The sequence below is a fragment of the Schistocerca gregaria genome, chromosome 7, assembly GCF_023897955.1.
Source record: "Schistocerca gregaria isolate iqSchGreg1 chromosome 7, iqSchGreg1.2, whole genome shotgun sequence".
Taxonomy (NCBI): Eukaryota; Metazoa; Arthropoda; class Insecta; order Orthoptera; family Acrididae; genus Schistocerca; species Schistocerca gregaria.
Genome location: NC_064926.1, coordinates 376,765,498 through 376,779,130, shown reverse-complemented (window position 1 = coordinate 376,779,130; position 13,633 = coordinate 376,765,498). Strand labels below are relative to the sequence as shown.

General features: G+C 44.1%; 1 protein-coding gene across 3 annotated transcripts in view; it reads right to left on the bottom strand.

Moving 5' to 3' along the window:
* Nucleotides 1-13,633, bottom strand: part of LOC126282165 (leucine-rich repeat-containing protein 24-like) — a 341,384-nt gene that overhangs the window by 35,625 nt on the left and 292,126 nt on the right. For all 3 annotated transcript variants that reach the window (XM_049981687.1, XM_049981688.1, XM_049981686.1), the window contains one exon: nt 7,163-7,459. In XM_049981687.1, coding sequence (XP_049837644.1) covers nt 7,163-7,425 — 263 coding nt within the window. In that variant the 5' untranslated portion in view covers nt 7,426-7,459. The remainder of the gene's footprint in view (nt 1-7,162; nt 7,460-13,633) is intronic.

The following is a 13,633-nucleotide window of genomic DNA, read 5'->3' as shown; positions in this document are numbered from 1 at the left end:
TAACTTCCTAAGTCAAGTCACTGTGATAGCTGGACTGCTAGTAGTATTTTGGAACTCATGAATGATTCCTTCTGATGATTATGTATGATTCTTTTTATAGCCATCGTCTGCAATGCTCGGTAGTCCCTCAGTACATGAAATCTGCCTGGTCTTGGTTTAGCTACGGTTGTTCCTTCGCACTTCCACTTCTCAGTCGCATCACCAACAGTTAACGTGGGCAGCTTAAAGGGTAGAAATTCCCTGATGGATTTTTTACTCAGGCTCTTCTTCTTGGTGTGCCTATAACAACCATTTAAACGAAGTGCAGAGCCTCAGCAAGATGCACTGCTTTTGGGCTTCCTGGAGCCAGATCCTTTTGCATCACAGATGGTGTAAACAGCGCAGTGAAGGAAATGGATCATCATCTGCTCAACATGCATGCCTCAGATGATATTTCTTGGTTATTGCAGGGCCCCCATTTTTACATTTCAGTATTACTCTGGTCAATGCCCATGTGAAGACCATTAAGTGATCTTCATGTTGGCCATGACAGACTGGTTCCTGGGGGTAGCTCCTCTTTTGGTACTATCCTATCACTTTTAGCTCTTTCCTATCTCCGTTGAAGCCTTTCTTCTGTCTTTGACTTCACTAAGGGGGAGGTACTTGAGATGGAGCTTTTCCTGCTGTGAAGATGTTAAGCAACAAGATTACGCCCATGAAATGAATGTCTGTCATCAGTGCTGACATTGCTCCTTTCGGATTTTGCTGTTACTATCTGACTATCCGCCTGATACAGGGTGGAGCCATTACAGCCACAACGTGGATCTTCTTGACGGCAGTTGGTATCAAGCCTCCTGTCATCTGGTGGCAAGTTTGGTGAAGAGCAATAGCAACCAATTTTGAGTGGCAGGATTGCTACCACTCAGGGGGAAGTATATTCTCCTGGCAAGTAGCACAAGGCTAGAGCCAATGTCTGAAGTACACGTGAGCTTGCTTTCCAACTTCGGCCTTTGAATTTTTTAAAGATGCTTTTTTGTGCTGCTAGCTTCATTCTGACACAATATCACTTGGATCTTAGTCTCCTATCAAGAGTAACCCTAATGTATTTAGGAGTAAAGCTATGGTTTTTAACCCTAATGTATTTAGGAGTAAAGCTATGGTTGAGAGGAGTTCCCAATTATGAGACTTTTAAACTATAGTTAGCATATTTGTTACTGAGATGGGAAGAGCTGACTACTGTTATGCTTGGATTTGGCTTCAGGCTGTTGGCCTCATAATATTTTCCCATGCTGTCAAGAACAGATGGAACTTGTCTTTCAATGCCTTCAAATGGCTTATGATGGGTGGAGATGGGCAGACCGATGGCATAAATAAACAAGGTGCAAGCCTTGTATGTGACTGGTTATTGGTGTGCATGTTATGGGGTGACAATTATTGAAATGTATGAAATAAAATCGTTGTAACTTCTGAAAGGTTTGCGTTAGGACATTCAAACTGCACAGTTTGCTGTGGGGCATAATGGGAATTAGTATGTGCTGTATGGTTTGGAATAGCGATGAAGCTCACACGCAAATGCGGGTTCATCAATAAGCAAAATTGGTGCATTTGGGGGACTGAAAGTCTGAATTTCACGATCAAGAAGTCCCTTCACCCTCAACAGGTCACTGTGTGGCGTGCAACATCCCATCACGGAATAATTGCTGCAAAATTCCTCAATGGCACGTTGACTACTGAATGGTACGTGAAGGTTTTGGAAGATGATTTCATCCCCATTATCCAAGGTGACCCTGATTACGACAAGATGTGGTTCATAAAGACTGAGCTCAAACTCATATAAGCAGGAGAGTGTTTGATGTCCTGCAGGAGCACATTGGGGAGCACATTCTGGCTCTGGGGTACCCAGAGACCACTGGCAAGGACTTCGATTGTCACCATATTCTCCAGATCTGAACACAAGCGACTCCTTTTTGTGGAACTATAGATTGAAGACAAGATGTACAGCAGTAATCGCAAAACCGTTGCTGAGCTGAAAACAGCCATTCAGGAGGTCATAGACAGCATCAATGTTCTGACACTTCAGCAGGTCATGCAGAATTTTGCTATTTGTATGTGCCATTTTTTTGCTTTGAGCCACTGATTTTTGGGGTTTTGAAAACTAACATAGAATCTTCTGTTGCTGAGCAGGTCTGCAGTATCTTCATAAATCTGTAACTTCGGTTATGTTATACACCTTTGAGAGAAGTTTCTTGATGTTTACCATGTTGTAGGCCACACTCAAGTCAAGAAAGACAACACTAGTGACAAGAACTGTTTTGAAGCTGTCTTCAATATGATGACTAAGATTCAATACTTGCCCTGTGCAAGACTACTTATGTCAGAAGTCAGTTTGTTCTCTAATGAGCATACTAAAAGGTGACACTGAATGACTAGACTATGTCGAAGTTACTGAGCTCTCCCGACTGATCCATCCTGCTGTTACCAGCCTCCTTTTATACTTACAGGTGCCTCTCTCATGATACCTAGAGAACGAGTCCGCATTATATAGGGGTGTTGGTTTGGGGGAACGGCCAAACAGCAAAGTCATTGGTCCAAGGGAAGGAAGTCTGCTGTGAGCTTTCAAAAGAACCATCCCAACATTTGCCTGAAGCGATTTAGAGAAATTATGGAAAGCCTAAATCATGATGGCCAGGCGTAAGTTTGAACCATTGTCCTCCTGACTGTGAGACATAGGGGTATCCGGATACTTTTGATCAGATAGTGCAGTTAGATCTCACACTCACCTTAGTATTTATATAAGCATGCTCCAGATTATGTTTTGCTGCCTTTCATACTCTACATCTACAAGACTATTCCCCAATTCACACTTAAGTGCCCGGCAAAGAGGGTTCATTGCACCGCCTTCAAACTACTTCCCTACTGTTCCATTCATGAACACCACACAGTGAAAGGAAACACACAGATTTCGGTGCGAGTTCTAATTTCTCATATTTATTTCTCCCTATGTAGGTGGGCTCCACCAAAATCATTTCACAATCTGAGGAGGAAGCTGGTGATTTAAATTTCATGAGAAGTTTCTGCTGCAACAAAAAATGCCTTTGTTTTAATGACTGCCACCTCAATTCGTGTAGCTTACCAGTGGCATTCTCTCACTTTGCAATAAAGCAAAAAGAGCTGCCCTTCTTTGAATTTTTTTGATGTCCTTCATCAATCCTGCCTTATGCGTACCCCACACCAAACAACAATACACCAGAAGGGGGCATACAAGTGTAGTGTAAACAGACTCTTTGTAGTCCTATTGCATTTTCTAAGTGTTCTGACATTAAATTGCAGTCTTTGGTTTACTTTCCCCGCAACATTATCTATGTGAGCATTCCAATTTAAGGGAGGGGGGGGGGGGGGATGTAGGACATCAAACAGTTTGACTTGGAGCGAGAAAGCGATAATATGCCACAAATGAACACAAAACAACACAGCCAAATGAAAATCGTTTCGAAATTCACAACACCACACTACAAGCCTTTCAGAACAGAGAACAGACAAAATCAGCGATCAAAACAATGCACTTCGATAGCAACAGAGAAAGTTTCGATGTCAATAATGCTTTGTTTCGCATATGTCAATCTCTGGCGCAATATTTAAACATTCGAATTCTATAGAACGAAATATACTTACATATGTATATATGTATGACAGAAGAATGCTGGAATTCTGTGCAAAGGGGTATGGCGCTGCATCCTGGTACACTTAAGACCAATTAACGTGCCTTGTAATCTCTCATACAGAAGCTTTCGAAATATGGTGCTACAGAAGTGTGTAAGTTATCGTGCAACCGAAATTTGGTGGATTCATTTTGATACTCATGTGTGTGACTTCACACTTATTATTATTTAGTCAACTGTCACTTTTTGCACCACACACGTATTTCTCTAAATCATTCTGAAATTCATTTTGATCACCTGATAATTTCAAATGGCGATAAAAGGCAGCAGCATCCCCAAACATTCTAAGAGGGCCACTCAGATTGTCTCCTACATCATTCACCTAAATAAGCAAGAGCCCATAAAACATCCCTGGGGAACGCTAGATATTGCTTCTGTTTTACTACATGACTTTCCGTCAGTTATTAAGAGCTGTGACCTTTCTGACAGGAAATCACGAATCCAGTCACACAACTGAAACGATGCTCCATAGGCGCGCAATTTGACTAGAAATTGCTTGTGAGGAATGGTGTCAAAAGTTTCCTGGAAAGGTTATTAATCTGTCGAGAGCACTCACTATCTCGTGAGAACAAAGACATAGGTGTGTTTCACAAGAACGATATTTCCTGAATCCGTGTTGACTATTTGTCAATAAATCGCTATCTTCAAAGAAATTCATTATGTTCGAGCTGAGTATATGTCCCAGTAACCTGCTACAAATCGACGTTAGTAATGTTGGTCTGTAATTCATCGGATTACTCCTATTTCCAGAATGAGATTTTCAATTTGCAGCTGAGTGTGCGCTAATATGGAACTACCTGGTAGATCAAAACTGTGTTACGGACCGAGACTCGAACTCGGGACCTGTTTTCCGCGGGCAGTTGCTCTATCAACTGACCTACCCAAGCACGACTCACAACCTGTCCTCACATTCTGCCAGTACCTCGTCTCCTATCTTTCTGGAAATATCCCGCAGGCTGTGGATAAGCCATGTCTCTGCAATATCCTTTCTTCCAGGAGTGCTACTTCTGCAATGTTCGCAGAAGAGCTTCTGTGAAATTTGGAAGGTAGGAGACGAGATACTGACAGAATTGAAGCTGCGAGGACGGGTCGTGAGTCGTGCTTGGGTGGCTCAGTTGGTAGAGCACTTGCCCGCGAAAGGCAAAGGTCCCGAGTTCGAGCCTCGGTCCGGCACACAATTTTAAAATGCCAGGAAGTTTTACTCCTATTTCCTTTGTCGGGTATTGGTGTGATTTGTGTAACTTTCCAGTCTTTGGTTACGGATCTTTCTGCGAACGACCAGTTGTGTATGACTGCTAAGTATGGAGCTATTATATCAGCGTACTCTGAAAAGAACCTGACTGGTATACAATCTGGACTGGAGGCATTGCCTTTGTTAAGTTTTCAGATGCTTCGGTATACCGAGGATATCCTACTTTTAAGTTACTCATAGTGGTAATTGTTCTTGATTCGATATCTCCAATATTTACTTCGTCTTCTTTGGTGAAGGAATTCCAAAAAACCGTGTTTAATAACTCTGGCACTGCCATCAGCAAAAGCGCCATCAAATCGCACAGTGAAGGTATCGATTTAATCTTGTCGTTGGTGTACTTCACATGCGACCAGAATATTCCTTTGTGTTTTTTGCCAGGTTTCGTGAGAGAGAGAGAGAGAGAGAGAGAGAGAGAGAGAGAGAGAGAGCTAACGCGCCGCTTCCTGGACTCGGGTTGGCGCGGCGGCCCCGGATCGAATCCGCCTGGCGGGTTAACGACGAGGGCCGATATACCGGCCAGCCTGGTTTTTAGGTGGTTTTCCACATCCCGCTAGGTGAATACCGGGCTGGTCCCCACGTTCCGCCTCAGTTTCACAGCTTGCAGACATCTGAACACATTCGCACTATTGCATCGATTTCACTCGATGCAGACAGTTAGGGTACACTACTTCCAGGGGGGGGGGGTGGGGGGGTGGGTGGTAAGAAGGGCATCCAGCCACTATAATATAATAAAATAATGGAATAGATGATAATAAAATGTTGACATGCATAGCTTTTTAAAATGTATTGAATTAATGAGATAAATTTTTCGCCATGAATGACAAGCACAATAAGCTGAGCCATGCCTGTAAATAAGTTCGTATTAGTTCATATTATTTTGCAGGGCGAAGTAGTTTCTTTCTCCACTGTAGATTTGTGCTTACCACTCTTTATAATGCTACGTTTGGTCGCCGTGTTCACCTTTGAAGTCTTGACTGAGTTTCCATTAAGCTTATCGGATCTTCGTAATTTTCCAAAGTACACAGGTGGGCTTCAATTCTTGTAATTATCGTACTATTTGAAATAACAACTCACACGACCTTTCTATTAATAAAACAATAATGTATTTTTCTAAAATATGCACATATCAAATACATATTGTTGTTGTTGTTGTGGTCTTGAGTCCTGAGGCTGGTTTGATGCAGCTCTCCATGCTACTCTATCCTGTGCAAGCTCCTTCATCTCCCAGTACCTACTGCAGCCTACATCCTTCTGAATCTGCTTAGTGTATCCATATCTTGGTCTCCCTCTACGATTTTTACCCTCCACTCTGCCCTCCAATGCTAAATTTGTGATCCCTTGATGCCTCAGAACATGTCCTACCAACCGATCCCTTCTTCTAGTCAAGTTGTGCCAGAGACTTCTCTTCTCCCCAGTCCTATTCAACACCTCCTCATTAGTTACGTGAACTACCCATCTAATCTTGAGCATTCTTCTGTAGCATCACATTTCGAAAGTTCCTATTCTCTTCTTGTCTAAACTATTTATCGTCCATGTTTCACTTCCATACATGGCTACACTCCATACAAATACTTTCAGAAACGACTTCCTGACACTTAAATCTATATTCGATGTTAACAAATTTTTCTTCCTCAGAAACGCTTTCCTTGCCATTGCCAGTGTACATTTTATATCCTCTCTATTTCGACCATCATCAGTTATTTTGCTCCCCAAATAGCAAAACTCCTTTACTACTGTAAGTGTCTCATTTCCTAATCTAATTCCCTCAGCATCACCCGACTTAATTCGACTACATTCCATTATCCTCGTCTTGCTTTTACAATTACTCGCTTAAAATGGGGTGCTTCTCACTCGTTCACTAGCTAAGCGCGAAACCTCCCTTCCTCATACTGGTACAAGAAAAACTCCTCTCTTTTTTAACGACTGAAAATCAAAAATACCTGACGGTAGGCATACGTTCTATGATGGGCTACCGTTTCATCTTTTCTCTTTGCCTCTAAATATAACGAAAACATAAAAGAAATGCAAAAGGTTTATCACACCACCCCTTCCACAATTAACATGTCAAATCCGATTAACGATGGCTGACCCTGCGTGACTGCGAGACAAGGCCCAAGCGACAGATAGATAAGAGTGTCGAAATTATTGTTTCACTTCATTAATCTGACAAGGATCGCAGGAAAATGTGGAAGAAGCGGGCGGCGGCTCGTACCGGAAGGCGTTGTCGGTGATGGCGGGAATGACGTTGCCCGACAGGTAGAGCGCCTGCACCTCGTGGCTGAGGTCTGCGGGCACGGCGCTGAGGCTGGCGTTGACGCACTCGGCCGTCTTGCGGCTCGACACCCACTTGCACCTGCACGCCTGCGGGCAGTTGGACGACCAGTCTCCCGGCTGCGCGCTCGCCCGGCCCGCCGCCGCCGCCAGCGCCGCCGCCGCCACCACGACGAGCGACGACCAGCTCATACTCGGCGCCATGGCTCCCCTGCTACATCACACGCCTCGGCCGCTCCTGCAACACAGCCGGGCGTGCCGCTCAGAAGGGTTTTCGCCAAAATGTGCTGCACGGACAAGCTAGGCAGTGGGCTTGGGGGTGAGGGGCAAATAAACTCAGCTTTTTGATTATGAGATTATGGAAGGGCGACCTCTTTTAATTGTAAAAATTGCACAATATACAGGGTGAGTCACCTAACATTACCGCTGGATATATTTCGTAAACCATATCAAATACTGACGAATCGATTCCACAGACCGAACGTGAGGAGAGGGGCTTATGTAAATGGTTAATACAAACAATACAAAAATGCACGGAAGTATGTTTTTTTAACACAAACCTACCTTTTTTTAAACGGAACCCCGTTAGTTTTGTTAGCACATCTGAACATATAAACAAATAAGTAATCAGTGCCGTTTGTTGCATTGTAAAATGTTAATTACATCCGGAGATATTGTAACCTAAAGTTGACGCTTGAGTACCACTCCTCCGCTGTTCGATCGTGTGTATCGGAGAGCACCGAATTACGTACGGATCCAAAGGGAACGGTGATGGACCTTAGGTACAGAAGAGACTGGAACAGCACATTACGTCCACATGCTAACACCTTTTTATTGGCCTTTTTCAATGACGCACATGTACAGTACCATGAGGGGTGAGGTACACGTACACACGTGGTTTCCGTTTTCAATTACGGAGTGGAATGGAGTGTGTCCCGACATGTCAGGCCAATAGATGTTCAATGTAGTGGCCATCATTTGCTCCACACAATTGCAATCTCTGGCGTAATGAATGTCGTACACGCCGCAGTACATCTGGTGTAATGTCGCCGCAGGCTGCCACAATACGTTGTTTCATATCCTTTGGGGTTGTAGGCACATCACGGTACACATTCTCCTTTAACGTACCCCACAGAAACAAGTCCAGAGGTGTAAGACCAGGAGAACGGGCTGGCCAATTTATGCGTCCTTCACCTCCTATGAAACGCCCGTCGAATATCCTGTCATTGGTCAGCCTAGTGTTAATTGCGGAATGTGCAGGTGCACCATCATGCTGATACCACATACGTCGACGCGTTTCCAGTGGGACATTTTCGAGCAACGTTGGCAGATCATTCTGTAGAAATGCGACGTATGTTGCCGATGTTTGGGCCCCTGCAATGAACTGAGGACCAATGAGGTGGTCGCCAATGATTCCGCACCATACATTTACAGTTCACGGTCGCTGTCGCTCTACCTGTCTGAGCCAGCGAGGGTTGTCCACGGACCAGCAATGCATGTTCCGTAGATTCACTGCCCCGTGGTTTGTGAAACCCGCTTCATCGGTAAACAGGTAGAACTGCAACGCATTCTCTGTTAATGTCCACTGACAGAATCGCACTCGATGATTAAAGTCATCGCCATGTAATTGCTGATGTAGCGACACATGAAACGGGTGAAAGCGGTGACCATGCAGTATGCGCATGACACTACTTTGATTCAGTCCACCGGCTCTCGCAATGTCCCGTGTACTCATGTGTGGGTTCATGGCAACAGCAGCTAACACACCAACTGCACCCGCTTCTCCTTTGACGGGCCTGTTACGGACCCGTTTGCGTGCTACGACCATACCTGTTGCATACAGTTGGCGGTAGATGTTTTGAAATGTGCGGCGCGTTGGATGCTCTCTGTCCGGGTACCGTTCTGCTTACACCCTGCATTTCGTCGACACTCGCGATAGAAAAGTATCATCTCCGCCTTTTCGGAGTTCGAATACACCATGGTCACAGTTCCTACAACACTACACTATCACAGACGTCTGGTAACACGGTGTACTACAGTTGGTCTGCGTGCGGAGACGAATGCAGAATAACAATAGCAGCAAGCCTACATGAGGACACTGCGACAGCTAGACCAAACCGCAACAGTGCACTACAGCCACACTCGTAAACACGGTCGTCATCGTAAACATGTCCCTGCAGATGCTGCTCGCCAACCGTGGCCCGTGTTTGTTACAACACGCAACTGAACGTCGGAGGTTTCAACTCTCAACTTTAAGTTACAATATCTCCGGATGTAATTAACATTTTACAATGCAACAAACGGCACTGATTACGTATTTGTTTATATGTTCAGATGTGCTAACAAAACTAACGGGGTTCCGTTTAAAAAAACGTAGGTTTGTGTTAAAAAACATACTTCCATGCATTTTTGTATGGTTTGTATTAAACAATTACACTAGCCCCTCCCCTCACGTTCGGTCTGTGGAATCGGTTCGTCAGTATTTGATGTGGTTTACGAAACATATCCAGCGGTAACGTTTGGTGACTCACCCTGTATATACAGGGTGTTACAAAAAGGTACGGCCAAACTTTCAGGAAACATTCCTCACACACAAATAAAGAAAAGATGTTATGTGGACCTGTGTCCGGAAACGCTTAATTTCCATGTTACAGCTCATTTTAGTTTCGTCAGTATGAACTGTACTTCCTCGATTAACTGCCAGTTGGCCAAATTGAAGGAAGGTAATGTTGACTTGTGCAATCACGTCATCAACAAAGATTTTCTGTGAACGTTTGGGCTGAACTGTTCATCAAGAATATCTCGTAAATAAAAAAAAGAAAATGTGTAAAAGTGTTCTTCTTCTGTCCGTTTTTCGCGCCGCGGTTTTTCAATAACTCACTGCATCTCTGACGGCGCTTCGACAATAAACAAGTTACGTCACAGGTCGTTCACCTTTTACATTCTCGCAACATTATTTGCTAACTGTAGCTGTTGCCGAGCTGAATGATTTAAAATGATAAGGCAATCACATAATGTTACAACTTACGGATTATCATTAGGGTGATAGTATTACATATTCGCAACATAACTGTATGGAAATCACATTTCAGTCATGTACTTGGAATCAGCTTTGAGTTCACTAGTTATCATTTCAAACGTAGAGCGATTATTCCACCCTATAATTCTGTCAGTGGAGAAATTTTTCCAAATTTTTATTTTGAAAATCAAGAAGAAAGTAATTACCTTACATATTCTTCTGAGGCCCTGAATCAAATTTTAATCGCTTTCATTCTGCTTGCATTTCACGCAGACCGACCTACAATTCTTTAACCAAATCAGAATACTACACTCTTGACACAGATACTTGTTTTTCAATCAAGGACAACAAAAGGTTGATGATGTTTTCCGTCTTTCAAAATTTTAGGAATCTCTTGCAGTCCAGGCAGCTGCAAGGCAATGTCGACTTGCCTTGTTCTTACAAGTTAGCGGCTGTTTTCTCCATCGAAAACATCTTTCTTGCCTTGCCGAAGAAGTACGCGTCTCCATCATCATCATCATCATCATCACCACGTGTCACATCTTCATCACTTTCAGTTTGTTTCTCCAAATTAGTATCGTGATCAATAAATACACGAAATCAGGGGCAGTATCACTGCCATCAAGGTCTTCATCTCAGAATTCGCTGAGGCGTTCTAGAACACCCACATATGTCTCGTGTAGAAAACATTGCATAGATGGTCTAGCTTTACTCACCTCGGAGAAATGTTTAAGTTCAACAAAACACGATACGCAAACACTATGGTATATCTGTGAAACCCCTCAAGGCCCAAGAATAAGAAACAAACTGTAACGTCAATGCCATATTTCTGGCACATGTAGCCTGTCATCCAATAGGAAGGTACACAGACCAGTCCACATCACAAGACGAGAAACTATAGTGGTCTGAGAGACCATCCACAGTACTTGCGGGTTAACTGTAATTTCAGGTCTTCAACATTTTTCCTAGTAAAACATGTTCATTTTACGTTGAACCTCATGAATAAGATGTAAAGTGGATAACACTCAGCATATTATAAACGTTTGTCATCGCTAAAATATTTAAAAATTTAAAAACACAAAATACCCTGTCCAATAGGTTATGGCCACATAAATACTGCTTACAGCTGCTTGTTATATGATAAAAATACGGTACACAATAGCACGTCTATTTACATATGCTGGCCAAACTGATCCAGATGTGCTGATGTGTACAGTATTTGTACCACATAACAAACATCTGCGAGCGATATGTATATGTACATGACCTTTTGGACAAAGTGCTACGTATTTTGCAATTTTTTAAATATTTTCGCGATGATAAATGTTTATAATGTGCTGAGTTTTATCCGCATTATTATTACTATTATTATCGTATGCATCAATTACAGTAATACACACTTAGCAAAACAAACAAATATAAATAAACGGCTCAGACTACACTTGATGTTGATAGGTTCGATCCAGCGGAGTGCCTCGTGGGACGCTTCATGGAGCTTCTCAGTGCCACCAGCGAAGCGTCCGACTGGACATTCATTCACGGTGTGGCTCACTGTTTGGGTGTCACCACAGTCACACACACTGTCACTTGAAAAGCCCCACTTGTGCATGTTGTATTTGCACCTACCCTCTTCAGTGCGATATCCGTTTAACTGCATCCACACTTCCCTTGGTTGGTGGAAGCCTGGAACTGGAACTGTTGGACTGTCTATAAGTTCGTGGTTTAGGGTTATTGTAGCTTGCAACTCACGTTTCCACTCTGCGTCCTGGTCGAATCCTGTGGATAGCCATTGGCATCATATGCTGGTCTTCTAGCTTAGAGGTGTTTCCTGGGCAGTGATAGCAAATCGTCATGGAGAGGATCGAGTTGTTTGCAGAAACTTGCTGACAGAGATTGTAAAGGGCAGCCTTTCGACGGAGGTGTGGTGGACAGATGTTTGAAAGCACTGGTAGCCAACAAGTAGGTGTAGACCGGACTGTACCACTAATTACTCTCATAACTGAGTTCAGTCGGACGTCTACTTTCACTACGTGGGCGCTCAGGAGCCAAACTGGTGCACAGTATTCTGCTGCAGACTATACCAGTGCAAGGGATACTCCTCGGAGGACTGATGTGGTTTCTCCCCGTGTACTGCCTGCCAGCTTTCTCACAAGGTTCACTCGTGTTTGTATCTTCTAGGCCAAGTTGGAAAGGTGTTTTTTGTATGTTAAAGTTGTGACCAGAGTGACTCCCAGGTACACTACTGGCCATTAAAATTCCTACACCAAGAAGAAATGCAGATGATAAACGGGTATTCATTGGACAAATATATTATACTAGAACTGACATGTAATTACATTTTCACGCTATTTGGGTACATAGATCCTTAGAAATCAGTACCCAGAACAACCACCTCTGGCCGCAATAACGGCCTTCATACGCCTGGGCATTGAGTCAAACACAGCTTGGATGGCGTGTACAGGTACAGCTGCAAATGCAGCTTCAACACCATACCACAGTTCATCGAGAGTAGTGACTGGCGTAATGTGACGAGCCAGTTGCTCGGCTACCATTGACCAGACGTTTGCAATTGGTGAGAGATCTGGAGAATGTGCTGGCAAGGGCAGTAGTCGAACATTTTCTTTATCCAGAAAGGCCCACACAGGACCTGCAACATGCGGTCGTGCATTATCCTGCTCAAATGTAGGGTTTCGCAGGGATCGAATGAAGGGTAGAGCCACGGGTCGTAACACATCTGAAATGTAACGTCCACTGTTCAAAGTGCCGTCAATGCGGACAAGAGGTGACAGAGACTTGTAACCAATGGCACACCATAGCGTCACGCCGGGTGATACGCCAGTATGGGGATGACGAATACCCTCTTCCAATGTGCGTCCGCCGCGATGTCGCCAAAGACGGATGCGACCATCATGATGCTGTAAACAGAACCTGGATTCATCCGAAAAAATGACGTTTTGCCATTCGTGCATCCAGGTTCGTCGTTGAGTACACCATCGCAGGCGCTCCCGTCTGTGATGCAGCGTCAGGGGTAACCGCAGCCATGGCCTCCGAGCTGATAGTCCATGCTGCTGCAAACGTCGTCAAACTGTTCGTGCTGAAGGTTGTTGTCTTGCAAACGTCCCCATCTGTTGACTCAGGGATCGAGACGTAGCTGCACTATCCGTTACAGCCATGCGGATAAGATGCCTGTCATCTCGACTGCTAGTGATACGATGCCGTGGGATCCAGCACGGCGTTCCGTATTACCCATCGATTCCATATTCAGCTAACAGTCATTGGGTCTCGACCAACGCGAGCAGCAATGTCGCCATACGACAAACCGCAGTCGCGATTGGTTACAATTCGGAAACGTGATGGTACGCATTTCTCCTCCTCACACGAGGCATCACAAGA